Source organism: Cheilinus undulatus, linkage group 22, assembly GCF_018320785.1.
Source record: "Cheilinus undulatus linkage group 22, ASM1832078v1, whole genome shotgun sequence".
Lineage (NCBI taxonomy): Eukaryota > Metazoa > Chordata > Actinopteri > Labriformes > Labridae > Cheilinus > Cheilinus undulatus.
In genome coordinates this window covers 22,369,006-22,396,256 of record NC_054886.1, presented here as the reverse complement: position 1 = coordinate 22,396,256, position 27,251 = coordinate 22,369,006, and the positions used below count along the sequence as shown (strand labels likewise).

The 27,251-nt window shown below is 39.8% G+C and overlaps 2 protein-coding genes across 6 annotated transcripts in view; one reads left to right on the top strand and one right to left on the bottom strand.

The window, feature by feature from the left end:
- The window catches only part of LOC121504157 (pyruvate carboxylase, mitochondrial-like), a 465,432-nt gene that overhangs the window by 259,425 nt on the left and 178,756 nt on the right, over positions 1-27,251 (top strand). The window lies entirely within an intron of this gene.
- The window catches only part of LOC121504158 (leucine-rich repeat and fibronectin type-III domain-containing protein 4-like), a 53,798-nt gene continuing 48,337 nt past the window's right edge, over positions 21,791-27,251 (bottom strand). The window contains exon 8 of the mRNA XM_041778801.1: positions 21,791-24,859. Within this exon, the coding sequence (XP_041634735.1) occupies positions 23,569-24,859 (1,291 nt within the window). The 3' untranslated portion in view covers positions 21,791-23,568. The remainder of the gene's footprint in view (positions 24,860-27,251) is intronic.

Here is a 27,251-nt window from a genome sequence, read left to right as displayed (position 1 = left end):
TTGAGATAAAGGGCTGTGGAGTTAATCTGCCACACTGTTGGTTCTCTTTTCGTCTTTTATTGTTCTGTCACTCAGAGTTCTCAGGTATCTTTTGTTCTCTTCAATCCTTTGTGTCTCTTATTTTCATTTCATACCCAGTTTTATTTTATTCCTTCTTTGCTCTCGTTATTGAATATTCAAAATAAGACTGTTTTTCTTGCCATCAAGGCTTGCTTGTGATATCAAAGTCCACCAACCTCCAATTTTCTGTGAGCATTGGTGTCCAGCAAGGCTGATCATCAGGGGGATTAAAGGGGAGAGCTTTTTGGAACCCAGCCAGAAGGGGGGACAGTGGGGTTCAGGAAAATCACAATCCATTGTAAAGTTAATCTGTGATAACCATATCTTATATTTAACCTGAATATTTACCACTTCAATCAACTCAATTATCAATTAATTGTATTTATTTATGCTGTAGTACAATAAAGCATTTTCAAAATGTAAACCCATTTCTTAAAACAGATTTACCTTTTTATTTGTAATGTTAATAATGTGGATAAAATCATGAGGAAATTAAATTTCAGACTTCAAAGATAAGCCAGGATGTGTACAAATGTCAGGATACCAGAAGTGGCAAAAATGTGTTAAAAATTGCAAAAATTGGCGCTAAGAATGGTGAAAGCTGTTAAAAAATGGCAAATGGGTTAAAATGGCTAAAATTTGGCAGAAATAAGTGGTGAAACATGGTTATGGAGAGGTAAAGGGAGGTTCAAAAAGGGATAAGCACCAACTGTGGGTTGAGAAAGGGAAAAAGTGGAAAAATGGGCTGTAAAAATGGTGAAAAGTGGTTAAAAATCAGTAAAAAAAAAGGGGGTTTAAAGTGGCAGAAATTAGTTAAACGTGGCAAGAAAATTGCTTATTAGTGGCAAAAATGGATGCTAAGACTGATGAAAAGCGGTTAAATTGTGGCAAATGTGTTCAAAGAGGTTAAAAGATGCTAAAATGAGATATACACCAACTATTGGTTGAGAAAGGGAAAAGGTGGCATAAATGGACAGGAAAAAAGGGTGAAAAGCAGCTAAAAATAGCAAGAAAGGGGGAACGCAGATGGTCGAGTGGTTTAAGGCGCTACCCATGTACGTGGGCGGCCTGGGTTCGAATCCATTTACCACATGTCTCTCCCCACTCTCTTCCCTGTTTCCGGATCCATCCACTGTCCTTCTTCTATCAAATAAAGACATGAAAAGGCCCAAAAATAAATCTTAAAAAAAAAAAAAAAAATTGCAAGAAAAGGCTTAAAGTGTCAAAAATGAGTTAAAAGTGTCAAAATGGGCAGAAAGAATGGTGAAAAGCAGTTAAAAGTGGCAAAGGGGTTCAGATTAGCAAAAAAGAGCATAAAGGCCAGCTTAATTAGCAAAATGGTTTAAAGTAGCAAAAATTTGATGAAAGTGTCTAAGTGTCAGCTGTCTAAGTCTCAGATTTAAGTTACTTTTCATAAAATTACATCTTAACATAGGTAGAAACAGTGATGAAAAGCTGTTAAAAAGTGGCATGAACAATTTGAACATCAGAATCCGACAATAGCTTGACACACTTTTTTAGCTCCACAATGAAGTAATTGTTAGCCAGGATGCTAACACCAATGCGGCTGATCCAACACACATGCTTTTACAATATCAGTAAATCACAGCTGAGGGAGGGCCCATTCTCTGGGTTTTTCAGGGGCCTGGCTGATTCTGTGGGCAGGCCTGGGGTCCAGTGGAGGAGTGGGTGGTTGATCTTTGCTAACCTATAACAGCCCTGTGTGTGGCAGATGTGAATTTTGTCACACATGTTGGCATGCAGAGATTCATTGAGCATCTATTTTAGTGGATCTACATTGATCCTCTGCAGCACATCTGCCTCTGAGCTGGTGTGGTTTGAAGGCTCAATGATATTCAGTATGCCTCAGTAATGCTCTTCTTTGAGTCCAGCAGGAGCAAACCCTGCATACACAGGAGGGACAGGGTCAGCGCCTCCGTGGGCGGAAAGCATCCCATGCGAGGTCACAAAGGTGAAGTCTGTGTGTGGACTTTGTTGCTGTCCTTTTGTTGAAGAAAACACCCTGCAGATGTGTGGAAACGTAAGGTTCACTGCAGTTTGTGGGCTTCATCATTAACTATGGAATTACCGGCAGTAAACCTCCAAGCAAGTGGCAGCTGGAGCTGAGTCCTGCTTTACTTTAACCAACAGTCTCATGTGTTGGAGTGTAGCATGTGTAGGTGGCAGAGGCATTGTGGTTGTCTTTTCATGACAATGAAGCACAATAGAGGTGGGATTAAGCCGTTTATATTTGTTGTTTCTTCGGCAGCACATTACTGCTTTGTTTAAGAGTTTTATTCCATCTGGGGCCAGCCATTTGAAATCAGAGTCTTTGAGATGTTTTGGGTAAATATCCACCAACTGTCTTGTGCTTAAGTTAAAAATAAAAACCCTCCTCAAAGGGTGAGAGTCTTATCCTGAAGGGGAAAGCATTGTTTTGTCGATGGAGCCTTGTTACCCATTCCACAGATTGGATCAAGCTGTGGCATCTGCTTCCAGCAAGAGAATAAACATTTTATTATTCATACCTTGCATAAGCAATGACAAACAATAGGGCACTGATTAAAGCTCACCTCTTATTGAACCGTGTAAAGATTCAAGAGAGCAATCAATTATTGTTCATGTAGATGGCTGACCTTAACGCAGGGTGATAAAAATGATGTTGAGGTTTTTCTCACATGCACGTCAGTCTGTTGAAAATAACTAAGAACACTGAAGGTCACTGCAAATTGACTTTATGATTCATTACTTCTTCGCCCGATAACTTGAGCTGAGTCACTGTTGACAAATTGTTGTCAGAGGCTGGTTCCATTTTCTCTAAAATAAAACCAGTGATCTGAAAATGTTCTTTAATAATTTCATGGCACAGTCAAGTGGTGATCAATAACTTCTGAAATCTGATCTCTTTAAAAATGCAGGGCTACCAGGGGACTCTTCAAATATTCAGTGATGGAGGTTGTGTGGGAGTGACACTGTAAACTTTTCTTTCTCCCTCAGTTATGCTGTTTTGTAACCCCTTTATTTTTAAGTTGTATTCAGTAAACACTAAGCATGATGTCAAAGTGAAAATTTGGTTGGAAACAGGCTAAACCAGGCCGCTCAGTCTCAGACCTTTCTCATTTTTCCACCAGTTAAACAACAAACTGACTATTTTGTTGTGTTATATTTATCATTTTAGGGTTGTATTGTGGTGGCATTTCTCCAAAATCACTTTGCAGTTTGGGTTGTAATCCTGTCTCACAAAGGTGTAATTTCAGCACATTTTATTTTTATTTGAAAATCATACTGGTGGCACTTTGTAGGCTCTGTGATGTTAATAAGAGGGTTTGAAGTGTTTCGGAGGCATTAAGGTGAGAGCAGTAAGAAAAAATCCCCACAGAAGAAGAAGAAGGAATAAGACAGCAAATGTGCAGGTACTTTGGTTATGCAGCTCTTTCTTACTACAAGGCAGAAAGACCACACAGTGTTGACATATTTGATTGATATCTGATGGAAATGGTGGGTAAAAGTGGAGAGCAGGTGGCTTGTAGGTAAGAATGAGACTAAATCCACCCAGATGTATGCATCTTTGTGTAAGTGACTGATAAACTGCTCAGAAACTAAGTAATTTAAACACATTATATAAAATGGAGAACGTTTTTTTAAGGGGGTTGCATGATATTTTTTGCATGTAAGGCTGCCCATAAGGAGCGCTTTCTAAGGCCCAGCCAAAGTAGGGGCCAATGGAGGTCTGGAAGGTCATGGTCCATTATAAAGTAAATCTCTGATGACCATATTGTTTTTTAACCTGAATACTAACCACTCTTATCAAAACAACAAATGATTTTCTTATTTATGCTGTAGTATAGGCTTCTTCAAAATGTTAACCCTGTCTCTTCAAAAAGAATTAAAATGGGTTAAAAGTGGCAAAAAGGGGTTAACAGAGACAGAAAAAACAGGGGAAAAGTGGCAAAAATGGGCAGAGCAGGTAGTGAAATGAGACGAAAAGATGGCTAAAATGGGACAAAAGATGTAGAAATGGGTGAACAGAGGCAAAAATGCAGGCAGGAAGTGGCAAAAACTGGCAGAAAAGGTGGCTTACTGTGATAAAAAGTGGAAAAAAAATGAGTAAATGATGAAATAGTAATAAAAAGTGGATCAAAACAGACAAAAATAGGCAGAGATTGGCAGAAATTGGTTTGAAGTGGTGAAAACAGGCAAAAAAAAGTGGTGAAAACAGATTGCAAGTAAGTAAATTGTATTTAAAGTGGCAAAAAGGGCAGAAACTGAGTTGAAATTGGAATTAACGGGGGCAAAAATCCGTCAGTTTTGCCAAATATTGATTTAAAGTGGATGCAAATAGCATTAACAACAGCTGAGAAAAGATGGGCAAGAAAAAAAAATGTGTCGAAAAGAGTTTAAAACTGGCCAAAATTTCTAAAGTCTTTCAAAATCTTTCTATCCACTGTCCTTCCTCTATCAAATACAGGCATGAAAAGGCCCACAAATAAATCTAAAAAAAAAAAAAAAACTTTAAAGGACATTGAAATAGGTAATTGCAGTGAAAACGGCAAAAACGGGCAAAAACAGGTTGACAAAAATGGATTAATAGTGCAAAAAAAAGTGTAAAAAAGTGCGCAAAATAATTTAGAAATATGGCACCACATGTGACTCAAACTGATTTCTGAGTTAAGTCTGACCTAAACATTGATATGAATTCAACTTCTACAAAAAGTCATGAATTAACTTTAATTTTTCAAACCAGTTTTAGCTTTCTCCCAAAAAGTGTCAACAGTAAAATGTTCACTGGGCGGTTGTAGAGTCTGAAGCCAGTGTTTGGTGTGTTTGTTCTTGCAGTGACATTTGGAGAAACAATAATTTTTGTCTTATGGTCAAACTCTCATGGCTCAAAGCTGTGCTGTAGTTTCCACGTATCATTTTTGCAACAAGCACTGTACTTCTGTGGAAAGAACTAATAGTTACATGAGCATTACAGAGCAATGTGTCGAGGCCTGACGTCTTAGTTTGCAGCTGAACTCTGAATTTTTCATGGAAAAATCTTCTTTCCTGGTTCTGCCAAGCTATGGGACATTGTTAGAGCTTCTGTGTTCTCCTTGTAGTCTCGTTGCTGCGGATGTGTGACAGGCCTTAGATCTTAAACAACCACAAGCTAAGCTGCGGTTTAAAATGCAACAGCTGACAATATGCAGCCCACATAGCGGCAGATATTGTGTTTACAGCTCTCACCTCAAGAGATGTCAATGACAGCCTATTGTGTCAACAGATAGGACCCAAAATATGTTTACACAGGCTTTCTTTTGAAGGGTAGGGATATGCAACCATGAATTAGCTTTTTATGACAAGTTTTTCTCAAACATCTGCAAAGTTTTGCTGCTTTGTGATGCCGGGGGGGTTATTTTTGTTTTCCAGGGTACAAGTTATTACAAGACTCAGTTCTCTATGAATGAAAGAGCAGCTGATAAAACATTCAGTCAAACTTTTTGCTAGCTTTCTAAGATGTAGACTTTGCCAATTTTAGTTTTCAGTTGAATAAACCCTATCTCATATTAGGGGTGTTAAAGTATGCATATCAACCGTACTGATTTGGTAACGTGCAGAAGTACATGTATGTGCTGTCAAACTTTTGTAGTAGGTCCCATAGGTTAAAAAAGTAATCCAATGCTGAAATTCATGTTGAAATAGGCAGGATAGATGTTAATAAGCACACTGAACAAGCTAAGTAAAGGTTGGATTATGATGTGTTCAAGGTCAGCTGGGAAATTTGAGGATAAGAGGAAAGGGTATCAGTATATCAATAAATGAGTCAGAATAAATAATTAACCTTGTTTTTGAAAAATTGGTTTTCCTTTTTTGATGCATTGAAGTGGACAGAGGTGGCAGCATTATGCCTGATTTGAATGTAATTTATTTAGCCTATTTATTTTTGATAGATTAACTATTTTTCTCTGAACTGTGGATGCTGCAATTTAAACAATGTGTACAAGGGAAGTTTCCAGGTTCCAAATTAAAAGATGGATATACTTTATTGAAGAAAAACTACACATATAAATGTGTTTCATCTTTCCCTACTTGACAGAGCTGCAGTAACTTGTGGCAAGTTGGATTGCCTCTAGCAAGAACAAAGCTGAGGATCAACTTCATTGCAAGGCAATGCTTATTAATAATGTATATGTACTTTGTGTCCTTCATGAAAAAGGGTTTACTGTGGCAAAAATGGGTTAAAATAGGCAACAATAGGCAGATAGTGGCAAAAATGTGTTAATATTGACAAAAACAGGCAGAAAAAGTGGTGAAAGGGGTTACAAGTAGTGTTGTACTCAAGACCACACTATATGAGACCAAGACTTGCCCGAGACCAGAGTGCACTGAGACCAAGACAAAACCAAGACCATATAAATCAATTTTAAAACCCCTGTTGAGGTTGAACAGTTTAAGAGCATTCTCTCTCTAATTTTACTTTTCTTTTTAATAAATATGACAGATAAAAACAAGGTGTCTGCAACTCTTTCAAAGCACAACATGCAAAAATCCTTGTATGTATTTAAAAGCCACTGACAAGTCTGGAAATATTATATTAAAATGAAGTGTTTATCTAGATTTGTCGGGTATTTGAGGCCTAAAGTAAGTGTTCAGAGGTATTTCTGACTAGAAATAAGATGGACCGATAGCAAGTGCTCCTATCACATTAATGAAGTTGAAGAATAGCAGATCAGTGCTGGTCTTGAACGGTCTTGATGGAAAATCCTGAGTCTGGCAAGTCAAAGAGAGAGACAAGACCAAGACATTCAAAATATGGTCTTGAGACCGGTTTCAAGACTAAGACTACCGAGTACTACACTAGTTACAAGAGACAATAATGTATTTAAAATGGCAAAAATGGGCAGAAAAGGTGGTGAAATTGGATTAAAATTGTCCAAAAGTGACAACAAATGCCAGGAAAGTGATGACAAGGAGTTATAAGAGGTAAACATGGATTAAAGTTGCTAAAATAGCATAAATATTGTTAATTTCTGTAAAAACTGCACAAAATGGGCAAGAAAAGTGGTGAAAAGGGGTTGATAGTGGCAAAAACAGGTTGACAGAGGCAACAGTAGGCGGATAGTGGCAAAATGTAGGAACACCTGAAATCAAACTAACTTAGTAGATAACTTCACCCATGGTGCAAATGTGTCTCACATCGAAAACAGCATTGATCCAACAGAAAAATAAAAAAAAAACCAGCAGGAATCAATGTACAACATCAACTCAACTAAAAACATTTAAACGCGTATCGCTCTGCCCAGGGGCATGCTGGGAAACTCAGACCAGCTGGCTCTTTACGGAGTTAAACTGTCACTGGTGGTTCAACACTGTTAAATAACAATAACACTGAAGACCATTTCACTCAAGATAAAGTTAAAATTGCACTGAGTTACATTCAACTCTTCAGTATTAAAGCCAGAGATGTCAGTACTCCAGTTGCTGCTGTGTTGTGCTGTTTCAGGATGTGGTGTGGAGTCATTCCCTTACTATGTGTTATTCAACAGAAGTGGAGAAAGTTTTAGAATATTATACTAAAGTTAAAGCACAGTAAATCTGACTGAGACTTACTTTAAGTACTGATTTCCAAATGTGCTCAAAAAAAGTGCAAGTACACAAATAAACTATTAATTTACAGTAATTTGAGTAAATGTAATTAGTTACTTTTCTACACCTGGTTTTCACCCAACACAGCCAGAGAGCTCTGACTAAAGTGAAGCAGTCTCTCTCTCTCTCTCTCTCTCTCTAGCTCCTATGAGTCTTTCTGTGTCTGTTCTACTTTTGTCCCAGTTAAACCAAACTTTCAATGCAGTCAGTTTAGCGGCTCTCAGAACCGCACAGAGGTCCAAAATATCCATGGGCAGAAAAACACTCTGAATATTTCATGGTAATATGTCCCCCAGTGTTTGGCCTTTAGGCATGGTTAGGTAAGGAGCAAGGTTAAATTGCTTACCGGCTGATGCCGTCAACTGAAAAGCAAAAGGACCTTTTCTCAGCCGTTAGTCCCAATTATAGCTCCGCTGAGATTTCCAGGCCGTAAAGCAGCGCTCAAACCTGATCTAAAGTCGTCTGTCTTTTTTCTCATTTTAAACATTTCATCTGGGTTCAGATCCTGCTCAAGTGAATGCAGCAAGCTAATCCAGTAGCTTTGTTATAGTTTGTAGGATTTATGGAGTCTGACACTTATTCTGCAGGAAAGTACTGTGCAGCATTGAGAGATTTATTAAAGCATACTGTATATTTGGGTGTTGGTATAACTAATTGGGTGTAGGTATTGCAAATTTGCATACAACTCTCCAAGGTTTGCAGTGATTGTTAATAATGTTGGTTTAGAGATCGGAGTCGATTTTCAGGGTTATAGCCTTCCTAATTGAGCAGCCACATGCATGAACTCTGTTTATTAGCGCATTTCATTGTTATTGTATTTTTATAGCACTAATTTAGCAAGTAGGTTAACATATGGAAACCTTATTATGGCAAATAATGAGAATGCTAAGAGTTTTTGGATTAAATTATTCATAAACATTAAGTATTTATCGAGGCCAATGACAGCTATGAAGTGGAATAAACAGATTTTTCTGCTGGTTTCCCCTCTTTTTTGTCTGTTTTCTTACTCCATATTTTATCCCCATGTTCCTCGCTCTTTAGAAAAAACATCCAGCAAGCCTGAAAATAGACATCCCACCGCATCTGTCCATCTCTTTTTCCGCAACTTTCTCGCGGAAACCAAAATCTCGCACCACCACTCTTCAGAAGTGAAACCCTGGAAGATCACAAGAAGAGAAGAGCTCCGAAATTCCCCCCTCTCCCTCTGATCAGTAGTCTGAAGGGAGCCTGCTGGGGTGATGTGTCGAAGGAGTGGGTGGCAGCGTCGCCACACGGAGGACGGAAAGAGACGGAGGATAGAGAAATGATGAAAAGAGGACAGGAAGGGCTTGCGTCGTTCCTCGTTCCAGGGGAAAAGAGAAGAAGACACGGGCAGTGGGCGGGATGTTGAGAGCGGTAATGATGAGCAGGAGAGGCCCTGCGGTGAAGTGCAGACCAGGACGAAAAAGGCAAAATCACATCAGGGACAAAATGTGAAAAAGCAGGAGATGTCAGAAATAAAATGGGTGAGGAGAAACAAAATGAAGCAAACTGAAGGGAAATTGGGAAAACCACAGCAATGAGTAATGGAAAGTTCGAGGTGTGAATGGAGAAGACATTTGGGAAAGGCAGGGAATAAAAGTTGCTTGGGTCTTTTAAGGGAATCTGTCAGTGAAGTGATGTGCTCCCGAAGCTGCTGCAGAAGACACGAGTTAAACGAGCCAAGTTGGCAGAGGTGAAAGAGATCTAGAAGGAGAGGGAGAGAGCACTCCTGCAAACAATCATACGACCACTAAGAGAGGGAGAGAGAGTGCTGAACGAGCCCCACAGTGAAAGGGACAGAAATTGGATAAACGGCAAAAAGGACAGAGGTTGAATGAGGTCGAGAGCAGCGGAGAAAGGTCAGCAGATAACAGAATAAGGATGCAGAAAAATACCTCTTAACTGATGAGGAGATTTAAACTTGTGTTGTAGATCAAGATGGCCCTTTGGACCCTTCATGTAAGAAGTGTTGTAAGGAAAGGCTGAAATCCAGTTTCTTCTAATATTAACATAGCAACAAAAAAAAAAAACACACTACTTGAATATCCTGTGTCATAATGACTTCCTAAAATGATTGTAAAGCCAAACTTCTTCTGTGTTTTTCAGTATCAGCTCTGATGAATTGGTTGCCATTTTTCTCAGCTCGATGTTCAAACATGTTTCATGCATCCTTTTTCTAACTGTAGCCACACTATGACATGGGACAACATCCCTCCCCCACTCAGGGATGCTTTCATGATCTATAATGACAGTGTTGTCACAAAAGTCTACAAAAGGACAACTAATGGATTTCAGTTAGGACCACAAAAGTTTGTCTAAATATTTCTTTCTTAGCATTGCACTGCTGCTATTTATGTTTGGTGGTGATGCTGTTCTGACATCCCCCTTCCCCTTCACAAGCCTTGGTGGAAAACATCAGGCATGAACAGCACACGTTTCTGATCTTCTTACGCTGATAAGGAATGCAGGGAGGGAAGCAGTGAAACCCCATCAATGACAACAGAATGACATTGATTTAGTCAGAAGAAGAATAAAGGAGGAGCTGGGGTGGAGGAGGGTTGCAAGAGCAGCTTGCAGAGGAAGGGGCAGAGCGTAGCCATGCAAGAGCAGTTTAAATAAAGCAGCATGAGGAGCGCAGATGGTCGAGTGGTTTAAGGCGCTACCCATATACACGGGCGGCCCGGGTTCAAATCCGGCCAGTGGCCCTTTACCGCATGTCTCTCTCCACTCTCTTCCCTGTTTCCGAATCTATCCACTGTCCTTCCTCTGTCAAATAAAGGCATGAAAAAGCCCAAAAATAAATAAAATAAATAAATAAATAAAGCAGCATGAGCGCGATTGGCCAATGGCATGCTGAGAGGAAATCACATCGTCCGGCAAACTGGATGTTTACTAACCTCTATACTCAAATTCTCGATAAGGAAAGCCCAATGCTGGGAGAGAAGCTGCAAAACCCAGACTAGAGCAGGCATCAATGACAACAGAATGACATTGATTTAGTCAGGAGAAGAATATAGGAGGAGCTAGGGTTGAGGAGGGTTGCAAGAGCAGCATGAGAGCGATTAGCCGATAGCATGCATAACATATAACTCAACATAATTCAGCAAATTTTAGGTCAAAATAGGCCCAAAGTCAACACTAGCTTGAAAAATGTTATACAGAAAAAATTCAAAGTATTTTATTTTTCCTCAAGGAAGCCTCAATGTTTTGCACTATAAGGCTTTCAGAAATAAAAATGTACCATGTACTGTTTTACATATTCAGAAGAACTCTCTCGATTCCTGATATCTGAATACAAATGAAAAATTGAATGTTTTACAATACTAAATATTGAGTAATATGTAATACAAGCTATGAATGAAGAAAGATAGCGTAAAAGAAAAAGAGTGGAGGATAGTTGCTAAGGTTACTGTGTTCCTCAGCAAACTTCTGTTTTAGCCTCTGAATAAACAGAATTGGCTTTAGAGGGGAAATGGATAAAAATGTTTGAGGTGGTCAAAGGTGAAGGAGAGAGCTGCTGAATGGAAGAGATCTGATTTTTATTCAATGTGAAAATAGAAATGCTCCTCCTCACAGATGTACTTTCAAATCCTTCTTTCATGCATTGATTCTGAAGTGTTTTTGTCAGGTGTTAATTTGATTCACTGAAATATATCATGTATGCATGCATTCATGTACCTAACTACAGCCACACTCTGGAAACACAGGGATAGACTGTGTTTTTGATGTAGCTGTCAACTGGTAAAAAATTAAATGGTGAAACTAAGTAAGTAGATGCAAATGTAGAAAAGGGAGAAAATGAACCAAAAGAATAAAATGGATTAGGACAAGGACAAAGAGGAAAAGATGAAATGTCAAAATATATCTGTGTGAAATAACAAACAACCTGAGGGGAATTTTAATATGGAAAGTGTGGAGTCAGGAATGAAGTGGGTACTTCCACTGGAACCATAAAGGGAAGTGATACTAGTTATAGAGGACAGTCAGCTAAATGAATGTAAAGACTTACAGAGAATGAAGAAAGGTTATTAATTATCCATTCAGAATGACACTGAAAATAAAAGAGTATTTCCAGTAGGCAGAGCATAAAAAGTGAAATCAGTTAGAGGGTACAAAACCTGAGCGCAGGAGTGAGAAAGAGCGGGTAGGTCAGGGAGACGAGGAGATTAGGAGTCAGAGGCAGTGAACAAAGGATTGAATGAAAAGTCAGTGGAGGTGAAGGAGAGAGCGAATTAGATAGAAGGCTAAATTAAAGATAGTGGAGAGAGAGAGAGGGAGGCAGAGAGGAGCACATGATGCATGAAGGTAAAACCATGCAGGAGACTTAGTCCTCCATCACTTTAGCAGCTCACTGCTTTCAACATTGTGTGGCTCTCTTTGTCTTTATTGTCACCTCTTTCTCTGCCCTTTTCTTTTGTGTAGTTTGCAGTTACCAAAAAAACTCTGCTGTCTTTGCTTCCCAGCAATAACTACAGTGGAATTTAATAATTTACAGCACCTCATTATGTGCCAACAGAGCCAAACTAAACAACTTACATTGATAATACTTTAGTATGTGGAAAAGTAGGTGATCATAGTTTTATGGACTTCTTTTAACTGTACCTAATTTTTTGGGGTCATTGTGCTTCAGCTGATTAAATAAATCCCTATTGCCATGAGAATATAAGAGAAACAACTGTCTTTATTTTGATTAACAATTTTTTTTTTTTTTTATAAAACTTGACTGATCCTTTTTTACCCATTAAGTCAGCATTATGGTGAGAATGAAACATGCAACATGAAAAGACTGTTTTCTTTGAAGAGCAGAGAAATAACACAGTAAAGTAGATTCAAAAGTATTTTTGGGATTATTTGAGAAAAAAATGCACCAAACTGCTTATAAATAACACAAAATAAACATAATAAAGAGATAAAATAAATAACTGCAGGGAAAAAATGAATTTAATGATTCAGTTTAATTGTGGCTTATGTTGCAACAGACACTGATTAAAAGTCCAGGAGTTATTTTCAACATTTCAATTAAAATATTGATAAGCGCCCCCATATAGATAGATTTCAGTTGTCCTTGTTTCATAATCAGGTTTTCAACTATAACAATAGGTGGTTGAATGAGGCTCTTTTGAGTAAATCCTCTAATATTCAACTAGGAATTGTGTGTGAATTTAACTACACATGTACAGTGGCAAGAAAAAGTATGTAAACCCTTTGTAATTATGTATTAGCTATTCCAGTAGAGCTATAGAGACTTATAAAAACACTCAGACTTGGAGACAATACAGTGCCATGGCTACTCTCCCTAGAAGTAGGCACACCGCAGAATGCTCAGAGAGGTTAAAAAAAAAAAAAAAGCCTAGAATAGTTAAGGACTTAAAGGAATCACTGGAACAAGCCAACATCTCTGTTCATGACTCTACTATATGCAAACAATTGAACAGGTGTGGTGGGCATGGCAGTACACATGAGATGAAGCCCCTGCTTACCAAAAAACATCACTGCCATGGAGGAGAAAATGAATTCCCAAGTTTAGAAGTTTAGAAAGGTAGCCCACAGCCTTGGTTCCCAACCTGGGGTCTGGGACCTAAAATTAGGTTCACTCAAAGTACCTAAAATCATGATAAAACCCATATGAATGGTTCCTACCAAGGTGGTTGTGGTTTGGGCTATTGTGTTTGGCTTTAAACGAAGAAAACTATTCAAGTTTATGTGTATTTTTGACAGCAATATGCAACTTTTTTCCATCTGGGTCCTGGGGGAGTGCAGCTCTTCTTAGATATGTGAAGGGAGGGCTCAGTGGAAAAAAGGTTGGGAACCTCTGTCATGCAGGAGTTCAGGGTGGCTGTTCACCAGCTGAAGCTCAGGAGAAGTTTGGGGAAGCAGCAAGGCAATGACCCTAAACATAGAGGTTAATCGACTACAAAATAGCTTTTAGAAAATCCACCTTTTAGAGTGGAATGACCTCAAGAGAGGCATTCACACCAGATAGTCCAAGAATATGGCTGAGCTGAAGCAGTTCTGCCAGGAAGGATGGTCCAAAATTCCTCCTGAATGTTGTGCAGGTCTGATCAAGAGTCTCTGAAAATGCTTGGTTGAGGTTATTGCTGCCAAAGGAGGTTCAAGCAGTTATTAAATCCAGGGTTCACTTACTATTTCCATCAGTACTGTTAATATTTGATGGCTGTGCCCAATAAAGACCATCGTGTTTGTCTCTACTTGCAACTTGGATGCAGATCAGATCACATTTGATGACCGATTAATGTAAAAACTAGATAACTTCAAAGGGTTCCCATGTTTGTTTCTTGCCACTTTATATATCCTATGACATTGTTGATTTAAACTTGTACATCTTCCACATGTTGTTTTGTAATCAGAAATCTCTGCAGTCATTTTTGTGGAATATTTTCTTTGAAAATGTAAAGCAAGGCTTTTATTCCAGTCTGACACTTCCCCCGTGGCAACAGTAGCATTAAGATTACATTATAGAGGTCAGAGTTGCCACTGTTGGTCTGTTTTGCTTCAGTAGGCTGTAAAGAGGCATCAGTATCAATTTAAGTCTTTTACAACCAACTAAAAACTCCTCACTGGGCCTTTAGTATACTAAATGTAGTGGACTGTGATTAGTAGGTTTAAAACACTTAAGCTGATATCACTATAACATGAATTGGACACTTGCTTCCTGTTCTAGGAGCCAATGAGAGTAGATAAAGAGAAGAAGCAGCTTCTCTGTATCATGTATTTAGATAAGGCAAATGATCTTCCTCTCCTGCTGCTGCGGTGCTCCACTTCTCTTCCTCACTTCCTCCATCGATCTCTCCCTCTGCAGCTACTCCCATCTCGCTCCTCTTCACTCTTCTATATCCAATCAATCTTTTTATCTCCCTTCTGCTATCTCTCTACTTCTATCTGCTCATCTTTCAATCCTCTTTCCTGACTCATCTTCTGCGTGCGATGCTGAGTAGTTGAGAATCGACACGTTTGGTTCAGGAGTAACTTATAAAGCGCCGTTAGAAGAGAGAAACTGCTTTTTTTTATCTTTACTTCCAGTCTGAAATGCAGATAAAAGACTGTAAATGCTTTGAGTCAGTACATCAGGTAATATTTCATGCAGACATTGTAACGTGTGCGTGATATGAGCATTGTGCAACAATCAACCTTCATCATTAGCTCCTCTGACAATCAGTAGTCATCATTCATGGCTCATTTCCCTCGAGTCTTGTTAGTCATAATTACAAAGAGAAAAAATATTATTGGACACTAGACTCTAACAGTGATTAGTGCTCCAGAGGTAATGGTTTCTTTATGTTTAATGTTCAAAATATGCATTTAATTTGAAGCATCCTGTCAAAATGGTAATACATTAGCATCATCACTTTGGATATCTAACAAAGGAGGTGATTGATGGCTCATTAACTCATACCGGGAAAGTCTGAGCTGTCAACTCTGTTATTAAAAATGGATGAAAAACATTTTATGGGGAGAAAATGTGAAAATAGAACCTGTGAGTTTTCTGCCAAGGTCCCTGCAGAGTTAAAGAAGAAGAAAAAAGTAGTAAGTTCATGATGTACTCGAACTCAGCATGACATAAGAGCCACCATGTACTATCAGGAGAAATGTCTTCTTTCTTGGTTTTAAGATTTATTTAGAAAGGCATGTTTTAGCCTCTTGAATAAAACATATTTAGTTTATAATTTGTTGCTCTGAATTAATAGGGGCTATCTGAATCCGTCACGCTGTCATTTTCACTAAATCTTGCTGACAACTCTGGTTAAAGCGACTAATTAGATGTGAAGCATGTTGTTATTCCGACTGATGCTTCTGCTTTTGATGGGCTGTATTAATTTCTAAATGTATTACATGTTTGGAGTGGGTGTATCAAGTCAGACCATGATTTAAAACATTATCATGCCACATCATTCACACATGAGTAATGTCAGTAGAAGGGAATTTATGTTCACAGCATGGACACTTCTTCTGTTTGCGTTAAAGCCATGCATCTAAGGTTTAGGACATAAAATATCAGGCTTACAGGAAGCCTATGAGAGGAAAGAAGCTGGGGGTTATTGAGCTTACGACTAATGTGCATCAATACAGTTGAAATGTCAAGATATGAAAAAGGTTTTCTGTCATGAAAGGCTATCAGTGTAGCTCCTTGCTCTTGTTTAATAAATAAATGTTGCTCAGTTCTGATAAACCTGCAGCTATACTAAAGCTACATCCGAGCTAATGGCTCTGTTTCAATTCTGTTCATTGCTCTTTATTATGTAAAGATATTCGGTCCAGTTCTGATAAAAGTGGCACTATACTGAAGCTACATCCAGGTAACTGCTGCACTAAGCAGAAGCCTTTGCTATAGGTCATCTAAACTCCGCCTGTAGCTGCTGCCTCGTTCTCCTCAAGTGACACTGATTGGTCTAAACCATCTTCGGTTAGGCACAAATGTAAATTGGAGCTTTTCCAGATGGATTTGCCTGATGAGAGATGGAGTCTGGCCAGTCTTATTGGCTTTGTAAGGTTAAGTCACGATAGCATCCTCCTACAACCAGTTCTGTAGTGTAAAAGAGTGACAGATGTCCCTTAAATTGCTAGCAATTTCTACTTTTGACACAACTTCAACATTACAGACTGTAGAGATGCTAAAAAACTAACTTATCTCTCTTGAACTCCCTGTAAAATGAAATCCAAACTTTTTGTCTTAACACACTGGCTATATTGGAATAAGGTTGCTGTGAACATGTAAATACACTGAGATCTATGTGTGACTGAATTTTTGATTTAGACCGTTAGAAAGTTTGTCACCTTTTTCCTGGCTTGGTTTAATTTAAGAAGTCTAATGCTATGTGCTTATGTCACTGGCTTCATTGAAAGTTTATGGCCAGCTAAACACTAGGTTTTTGTTAATTGTGAGGTAAATATCCCAAATCTATCAGCCACAATGGCCTACAGGTCATTAAAACTATCATAATGGAGATATTTGTGCCAGAAAACAGTAAATTTAATCCCCAGCTTCTGTCTGTCTGCCTTTGATGGGAGCCAGACAGCTGCACCTGATGAAAAGCATTTTTTTTATTTGAAAGGACTGTTTTTCTTGTGAGTGGGCATCCTAGAGCAGATTTTACTGCCTCATTTTACAGGGTTTTGAAGCTTAATCTTAAAAACTTAAATGTTTTTCAAGACTGAAATTTGGCCTGGTGGTTCATAACACAGTGGCCTGTCACAACAAACCAACAATTAAGTATTTTTTTGTCACTTTACAGGGACTTTAAAAAACTTTACATGGCTGAGTAAAATAGATAATTTCTTGCATTGAAAATAAAATACTGTATTAATTAACTGTATTAGCATGTTAAAGGCCCATCTATGAGAAACTGCAATCCCTAGTGCTGTGTTCATGATATTAATGTTGGGTCTTTGTAAATAATATCTAGACCTGGCCCCTTTTAAAGCATCTCAAAATAACATTTCCTATGAATTGGTGCTGTAAAATTGACATCTGATTGTTGAAGCTTTGAGTAAATGTGAAGCCCTCTGTTTTTGTAGAATATGTTAAATCTCCTGGGAAGAGTTATTAACAGGTTGTGAAATTCATTGAAATTTGCACTGATGGTTCTAATGACCTTCAAAAGCAAACCAGACCTTTAACAAGAGGACCCCAAGTTGCAGACCTCTGTATTGTTTTATAATATTAAAGCCCTTAGCACTAGTACTACCAAGTATGTCAGTTTCTTTATTGTTTTATTTATGTGGTATTTGTGCAGTCTTCTCAGGTTAATCTCTGAGTGGAGGCCTTTACAACTGTTTTGTATTTTTCATCCAGTCTGCTGTTTCAAGGCCTTTATGAAAAAAAAAAAAAACAGAATTAAGTTTTCATGGAGTGGGTTGAACTGATTCCCCTCTGTTGCCATCACAGCAGAGTTGAGCATAAGGCAGAACTGGTACAACTGGTTTCTGGGGCAGAGGGTGCCGAGTGCTGATCCATTCTGAGTCAGCAGTTACTCAGCAGGCTGCAGGGAAACGCATCAAACCTTGATCATAACTGCAAATGTCAGGGGAAGTTTGGCTATAGGCATGCACAGCCTCTTAAAATACTTGCATGTAAACACAAATCATGAGCATGCAGAAACACCCAATCATCACTGCCAAAATGCTACCTCGCAGTCTTCTTATCCGCACACTCGTCTGAGCACGAGTCAAAAGGTGATTTTCCGTGTTTGAGCGTTACTCAGCAGTTTTTTAATTAGTCAAAATGGGCCAGGATTTTGCCTTCGGCAGAGGAAGCGGTGGTGCTCTGTGCTGTGTTTTTCTTACTCAACAAACATGAATGATAACTCTCATGCACATACTACACACTGACTCCATTTCTCAAAGGTGACTGTAGCAAAGGCTCATTCCTGCTTTTAATGTGACCACTTACCAGTTTCAAGTCAAACTGCCCTCCAACCTGATGTTCGGACACACACATTACACACATTTTCCCCTCTACCTCGTCTGTCTTTCCCCTGGCGTCCCTGCTGACGGGCTCAAATTGGAACACTGTCTAGCACTCAGAGGGGTGTCTGATGTCTGGAGCTGGTGAGGCAAGAGAACATATTAACCCTTTTCACACAACAGCAGTGTCCCTGAAGCCATTTGATCTTTTTGTGGCTAAAGGATCCTTTATCTTCCTGTTAATACAGTGGGACAAATGACCTACATTACCAAAGTACCACTACACTTGAGGAATAAGCACATGTAGCCCCAGTCATTCAATGTCACAATGTCATCTTTCATTGTTATGCAGACACAGACACACAAATATACCTGACACCTCTTTTTTCCAGTAAGTCTTTATATGTCGGGCACCTTAAGGAGTTTATTGCTTGGAGGGTGCTCCTTTTTTCGCTTTCTACACAAACATACCTGCCCTTGAGACCTGAGGACCCAAGAATCCTAGCTGCTGTCAAAGACTGTTTAGATGATATTACTAAATTCATCTGAAAGCATTCTATTCAATATCAAAAAGTTCCCTGATACGATCAGAGACAGCCTTGGTCTGTTTTCATTAAATATTAAAGTAGCATCTCTGCATTAGTTTCCCATGTATGATAGAACTCTTTGAGCCCTATGTGCCAGCTAGCAGCCTTAGCTCCTCAGGAGGGGGCCTTATGGTCGTTCTAAAGTCGAGATTTATTCTAAAGGTGATTAAGTATTTTCTTTTAGGCATACTCAACTTTGGAATGACCTACCTGAGGAGATGAGGCATGCAGAATAAGTTGCTGTAGTCCATTTGACAGTTAGAATAAGCATGCTATGTCTTTTTTATGAGGCACTATTTTAAAGTTTTAAACAGATTTCTTCAACATCAACAAAGGATCGCTAATAAAACTAAGACTGAACATCTGGGTCTCTGCTTTGTGCAGCATTTAGCCCCTTTCAGCTATTTTTTTTAGTCTGCCTGTAGAGATTTTTCAGTAAAATCCATTGGAATTAGAGCTCTGCAAGATGGTTGGATTATATTTCCCATTAAGCCTGAAGACCCTTGGGGTCCCCTAGTAAGGGGAGATAAGGTGGTCTTCTATAAATAGAGGATTAATGAGTTATTTTCAGCTGATGTTGATGCTGGTTCATTTTTGCAAAGCTGCTAAATTGATGTGTCAGCTGCAGGTGGCAGTGAAATGATTTTGTAATACAAATTCCTATGATTGATAACAACAAAGCACCAGAATAACAATCCATTCATATGACAGCTACTTTTTTCTCTCTTTTGTTTTCTCTTCAGCTCATTTTCTTCTTTTGTGTATCCCATGAATCTGATCTGTGGAGTCTTTTGATTAGACATATCATTCTATCTTTCTGAATGCATTTCCATCCGGAACTTTTGATGCCTTTGTCCCATCTCTCTTTCATGCCAGCCTTTTTACTCCTCTTCAGTAAACAGCTCAATTTTTGCCACACAGACGCTCAAATATTCAAAGTATTCTTTGACTCACATGTTTGCCATGAGCTCAAAACATTTTCAACACAACTGAGTCATCATCACTCTCTAAATTCACACTACACAGGGAGTCATGCCCCTTTCATCTGCATCCAAAGGGATATTTGATTGATAAGTCATTGATTGCTTATTAATTTAGTATTTTTTTAAATCTGTGAGAGGCATTTAATAAACAACAGTTGAAATCTTTCATGGATTTTTAAGAATCTAAACGGATTCTGAAAATGTGATTTACCGTTTTGTTCTTATAGTGTGGGCCGTGCAACAAGATAACCAACAAAGTGCTCCACACTAACAGATTAATTGCAAAACAACAGGTCACTTACAAAACTCAAAATTTGATAAAAACAAATGTAATGTGATGACAGCATAATTGTGTTATTTTAAATTTAACACATTGTGGTAGTGTCACAGTTGACCTAGTTGCTCTTTCATTTCTGGCATCCATCCAACATTATGCTTCATGTTTACTGTCATGCCATGGCTGTTAGTTGTGCTTCCTCCTTTTGTCAGCTTGCTTCCTGACTGGCTTTTATTCTGTTCCACTTAAAATCCTGCTCTTGCCTGTCTGGCTGTACTCGCTGTTCCTCCCACAAAACCTCTGTGGTGGGGCGCTCAGCTATGGACATCTACAATAGAGCGAGCTCAACTGTGAGAGGGGAAAGTGACGTACATTACCCATGCTGGAATCAGAATGACAGACTGAATGATGTATATTTTCTGCTCACTTTCAGATGTGCACTTTGGATTTAATGAGTAAAAATCGGAAAAATTTACATAGGGGGATAAATTTTGATTTAACTCACCAAAAACCTAGGAAACCCAAAAGAGTATTAAAGTTAGGCACCCCAACCCCAAAGGACATGGTTAGGGTAAGATGGAGGGGGATACAATGAAAAAGAGCACACCACAAACTAAAGAAAAAGCCAGAGAGGGTTAGACACCCAAAACCCCAAAGGTTAGGGTAATGAGTTGGGGTCAAGGGAATAAAATTCAAAATACCTCAAAGGACAGTTAGGGTTAGGCACTAGAACCCTAAAGGTTAGGGTTAGGGTAAGGGTAAGGGGTCAGGGCATAAAATTAATTTTAACACACCAAAAACTAAGGAAAAACCCAAAGAGGGGCTTGGGTTGGGTAATAAAACCCTAAAGGTTAGGTAAAGGGGGGTAAAATAAATGTCAACATACCACAAACTAAAGAAAAAGCCAAAGAGGGTTAGGGATAGGGACTAAAGGTTAGGGGGTGGGGGTAAAATTAATTTGAACACACCACAAAATAAGGAAAACTCCCAAAAGAGGGTTGGGCATAGGCGCTGGGCACTAAAGGTTAGGTTTAGGGGTGGGAGTCAGTGGATAAAATTAAGAATAAGTCACCACAAATAGAGAAAAACCCAAAGAGGGTTAGGCACCTGAACCTTAAAGGTTAGGTTAAGGGGTTAAGATAAATTTCAACATACCCCAAACTAAGGAAAAATCCTAACGGGGGGTTAGGGATAGACCGCCGAGCACTAAAGGTTATGTTTAGGGGGAGCCTAAACCACCACAAATAGGAAAAACCCAAAGAGGGTTTGGCATTGAACTCTAAAGGTCAGGCTTAGGGGTGGAGTTAGGGAGAAGTAAGGAGATGAATTTATTATAAAACACTTCGATCTAAGGAAAAACCCAACAAGTGTTGGTACGTCACTGTAAAGGTCATTCCATTGTAAAGGTCTGCAACTGATGAGCCAAAACGCCCCACCATAGAGGTCTGCAGCCAGATGCCTCTTGGATATCTGATTGTAAATATTGAACATGTTTAACATTTGCAATCTAAATTCAGAGCTGCTCCTCTTTGAAACCATGCAATAACTGGGGCTCTGCTGACTTTGGTTAGTTTGGGGAAATCTGACCCCAAATCAGCTCTACTTCTAATACAAACCATACACAACAGACGTAAATTATATTTGTCAAAAAAAAACACACACAACTTACACCCTTATGTGAAAGAGTTCATCTCTGTTCCATACATGTAATTTTTATTATTTATATCAAGTCCAGAGAACAATATTGACTTTGGCAAATGAACAAAAAAAGAAAGGAAACGACAGTAATGTTAAGTCATTTTTCATGTAATTGGCTCTGTTTTATAGGCATCAGCTTGTGTGTGCTTTTCTGTTTGTGTGATCAGTGCTGTGTGTGCTTTTTTTCTGCTGAGTTGGCATTGATATTTTTCTGCTCTAATCATGATGATCTTTTGTCTAAAACAAAAAATCACACATTTTATATTTTGTGTTTGACCCTAACATCATTCTCCAGAAAACTTTGAAAAACAGTAACACATGGTGCGACAAGTAACATCATTGTATATATATATATACTATATATATGTACTTTCAAGTTTTCTCTTGTAATTTTTTCTCTTTGAAGTTTTGAAGAGTCTCTGGTCGCTGCCAGTGGAACAGTAGTCACATTATCAGTTGTACAAAGTCTTCCATTGAGGAGTTAATAGTGTCAGTGGCTTCCTCTTTTTTTGACTGCTTTTCCTCTTAAAACATTCAACTGTTTGGATTTAATTTGAATCCATGTGGCACAAAAGAAAGTCTGAAATCACAAAGGTTGCTGCTTTCTGAGCATGGAAATGCAGATTTATTCTAAAGTTGTTAAAAATGCCATTAAAATTTGCATTTGCTCCATCCATGTTTTATTATTTTTTTTTTTGAATATTTTTGAATTTCAGCATGTCCAGAAAGCAACCTTATTTAACACAATGGAGTCTGGTTGATGGGTTTGCTCCTCACAAACATTGACATACACACAATCACACACAACCACACATTCGCACACCCTGCCCCTGATCCATCAATACATGCACACTTATGTAGCTATTATTCACTTGTTTGCTGCGTTATCATCCCTCCTCTCAGAAAGTGTGCATGTGTCATCATACGCCACTGTCTCCTCCATTTTGTAATCCATATCGACACCTTTGTAATCCCAATGTCTTTCTTTTAATAATGTCTGTGCTCTGCTCGCTCTTTCCAGCCCGTATCGATTGATCGTGTCCAGTGCACCCGTCTCTGTATTTATGCTCCCATAATCCGCAGGCAGGGGCGAGCCAAAATCATTGTCCAGCCGCAGAGGACACATAAAAGTCACATTCATTGTGTTTTGGAAAAAGAGTTTGGAAATGGACGTCACTGTCCGAGTCAAAGAAGAGGATAACAAAGCAGGACTATTTCATCCCAATCTATTTACCAGTGTGTTTTTTTTCCTCCAGTAATACTGGTTGTGTTGTTGTTTTTGATCCAGTGTAAACCCTTCTGTTGTCGTGGGCGCTGAGGCCCTGGAGAGCTGAAGTGTTAGCAAGAGTCTGGTTCCATTAATGTAAAGGCTTTTCTGAGATCCACGCTGAGCCCACACTATCTCAATCACTGCGCTATATCCTTTGTTCTGTCAGGCTCTTGATGTTTTCCCATTTGATTATCCCTTTCCTTCTTTGACTCTATATATCACTCACATTTCTCTCCATACTACTGTCACTGTGTGTTTTTTGAGTGTTTCTACTTTGTTTCTACCTTGTATCATTCATTTTTAACTGATATGGCTCTGGCTCAGCCTTGAGTATTTAATGACCATCTTAAAACCGCTACCAGTCATGGTTCTCCCTGCTCTTATATTTCGCCCATCACTCTTCAGGTCAGCTATAAAGCGCCTCTTAAAAATCTTAACCTCACGTCCAGGTTCACTTTCTTTTGCTGCATAAGTGAGGCTTGAGACGTTTTTACCTTTCTCTTCTTCTCCTCATCTGCAATCACTTCATCTCGCCCCAGTTTTCCTCCCAATCCACCTCTTTGCCCTTTTCAATTCAAGATCCCACCCTCTCTCAACCCTCTTACTATTCCGTCCTGCTACCTTCTACACAACACTTTCTTCCAGTTCTTCACTACTTTTCCCATCCTTCCCTTTCCCCCTCTCTTTTGCACTGCTAGCTTTCCCATTAATCCCGGTGTTGGAATTGGAGTTGGTGGTGTTATAAGCATGGATGTATCCCCGTTGGAATCCAAAGCCCCCGGCACTTTCTGCCTCGTCGCTGGTATTCGAGGATGCCGTGCTCGTCGTCGAGGCACACTGAACCAGCATCCCATGAAGTGACTGGCTCCGCCTCGTCCAGATCACACTCAACCGCTTGGCGTAACTGACAGCACCGTAGCGTTTGGCAACAGAAGCCGCCGCATCAGTTGCTAGGGCGACGGAGGAGCCCATATCCAGCGAGTGCCGCCGTTTGCTAACAGTCCCACAGGCAGGGCTTAGAGGGGATACAGGGCTCAGATAAGCTTGTGAGGATTTCCATTTGTCCCTGCCGCGGGGAGGGATTCTCCAGTCCAACATCTCTGAGTCTCTCAGGGGGGCAGCCAGAGAGAAACTGGCACGATTGGTCAGTTCTCGCTCCAGACGGGGGTTTTGGCGGGAGTGCGACTGACGTGGCAGGGTGGAGGGAGGGGAAGGGGAGTAGTAGAGGGGAGTTCTGTCACTTTCAAGAGAGTATGGCGGCACCTTGTCTAGCTTCCTTTGCCTCACCACTAGTGCCATCTCACTCCCTCCCCCTGTGGTTGAGGAAACAACGCCCCCTGCTGAAAGAAACTGCTCCAGGTTGACTTTTGGCTTCGGCCTCGGCTTCGGAGGAAGCTTCGGAGGCAAAGAGGAAGCAGAATCAGTCGCTTCTTTCTCCTTCTCCTTGTCCCTCTCCCCTCTTTTAGAGGGCAGACCATTAGGCAGGACCACCATCATCATGTCCCCTGAACCATTCGATTGGTAGCACCCGGTGCCGTTTCCCCCTTTGTCTCCTCCGACACCTCCACCCTGACAGCAGGCGCCACCTCCAGCCTCACTGTTGCCGCTGTGACATATCATATGATCCCCGTGGTTACAAACACGATGGCGAACCATGAGCGCAACGGTAAACACGAGCAAAGTGACAACGACAACACCGCCAACCAATATGGTGAGAGTCCCACCCAGGAAGTGGGCTTGGAGAGAGCGGCATGCTGGGTAGACATCCTTGGTGGAGAAGGTGGTGCATCCCAGGACTTTAGTGGCGGCCAGAGATGTGATTGTGTCATCAAAAATGGCCAAGACGCACAGGTTGTAGTCCACACCAGCGACCAAGTTCTTCAACAGGAAGCGGTCACTGGTTGACGGGAGGATTCTGGAAAAAGAGAAAAGGTAAAGGTCAGTTAGAAAATACATCAAAGCTAAAGCTGAATTTTCTTCCTATTGTGCTACTAGAGAGAAAAGATTGAATATTGGAAAAGAGGCATTGAAAAGGGGGTAAAGGGGAGGCTAGAAACAGCACGAGAGAGGATACTGCAGTGTGGGGAGAGAGGGAAAATGAGGCTATTGATGGAGAGCGCACCCAGGGAACATGAAAAGAGAACTCTGTCTGCTCATTTAGAGTGCAGGGGTGTGTGCGTGCATTCGCATACTCGAATCCCTGAGAGAAGCAAATGCCAAGCCATTTTGCAGGACCTCTTATTTAAAAAAGAGACCATTTTAGGTGCAACAGACAAGGCTAGGATTACAGTAAAGCTTTGATTTGATTATAGCAAATGAATTTGCCCATGCATTGTCATCCTGAGTGAAGGTGTTGTATTTTGATTGCAGATGTGTTCTATAATGGATGAGTGCCTGTGTGGGATAATAATGAGAGAAGAGCTTTGAATGTGTCCTCATTTAAAGTGTTTGAGCCGCTGTTAGAACTAACAAAACAGGGGAGAGGTGAGAAAGAGAGAGAGGGGGGAAACAATGGAGCGAGGAACACAGCTAACACAAGTTTGCTTATTTGCATGTGTTCAGCGTTGTCTCTTTGACATACTGGAATAAAAATCAGTGTGTGTTTCTCATGGCACTGGGTTTGTGTATGTGACATGCCAGGGTAAAGAGTGTGTCTGTGTGGGAGATGAAACACAGCTCAAGTGTCTGTCGCTGATGGGTATGACTTTGCCCTCTGCTGTCCAACCTTGCTGTGTGGGCAGTATGTGTTTGTGTATTTTTGTGTTGATACCATGAATATTTTGCCAGTGATTCCTTTTTTCCCATCCTCCCTTGCATTCACTATCCCTCTCTTTCTCTCTCTCTCACTTTTCTGGCTGCGTCAAAGGGCTTATTTGTATCGTCTGTTGCTAACCATTCCAGCTCCCTTCAGACGTGAGCTACATCCTATAAATGCCATCTAGTGTGACTCAGACACAGGGGGAGCATCTGCAGAAGGCCCCTAACATTAGCCTGTTTAAAATGCATTCAAAATAAAGACACCAAGGACTGCAGCGCCTTAACCCACTTGTTTTACTTTAGACTACAATTGTGGCTGTCGTTGCAGAAACGAGTCACGAATTAAATTAGTCTGAAAATCCATACATTTCATTGTTAGATAATGATGAAAACCATTTAGTCACTCCTGGACTTGTCTTAAAAATCTTGTCAAGCATTAACCCTGTGGTGCATAGTCGAGCTCTAAACATCCTTTTTTCAGGAGTCTGAAGTTTAAAAATAAGTGTGCTACAGTAATGTCAATTGACTTTTTTAAAAAGTTATACCACTATAAAGACAAAATACAAAACACACATTAAACTCAAAGATTTTTATCTGTCACATAGTAAGCACTACATATTTTTTTTGCAAACTTGTTCTCTCACCCCTTTGGGACCAAAACATGAAAAATAATCATTTTGTGACAACAAAAGTCTTTAAAATATTCACCCCATGATGTGAAAAGATATAAAATTCAAAAGTGGGGCACAAAAACGCTCTTGCACTTGTGTTTACCTCAGACCTTATTTCAGGCATTTAGCAAAAAATTCATTAAAAAATCCTATAGACATCAAGACGAGTGAACTGGAAGTAGTAGCTGACTTCACGTTTTAGGACTCATTCCAGCATCTCTCTATACCTAATCATTTTAAGGGTTTTGAGGAGGCCAATCATATTGCAGGGGCCCTGGTCAGGCCTGGCTATCACTGGCTGGGTCCCTGGAACACCATTGGTTCTGCTATTTGGTTCCATAAGCTATCAGGGAATTATAACATAAGATACTGTGAATGTTTTGGTTGTGAGGATGTCTCCATGTCGCCGCCCACATGGAGACGAGTTAAGGAGTATCTGCAAAAGCTTTTTTGTATCGGCGTTTCATCCTAACGGAATAGCCTAGAAACCCTGCTTTCTGGAAGCAGGTCCCAGACTGAACAGATGTATTCCCCACCCCTTGTGTCTGTGTGTATACAACAAAGTGCAAATTGTCATGGAGAATAGCACATGCCACATGTTCTTGGAGTGCAACCAAAGTGAGAAAGTTTTGGGTGCTCCTCCTCCACAGTCTTCTTCTCTGTTTTTGGTGTTTTTAGATAGATTATTTTTGTCTCTGTGCTTTAGTTTTTGCTGCAGGCCAATCAAAACATGTACGACATGCTGTATTTGGCCCCCAGGCCATTATTTGGATGCCTCTATTTAAAAGGTTTTAAAGGTAAGACTGAATGTTGAGCTACTTTTGCAAAGAATGGCTGCTGCAAACTCAGTTACTCAAATCTCCTGCAGTGATTTGACAT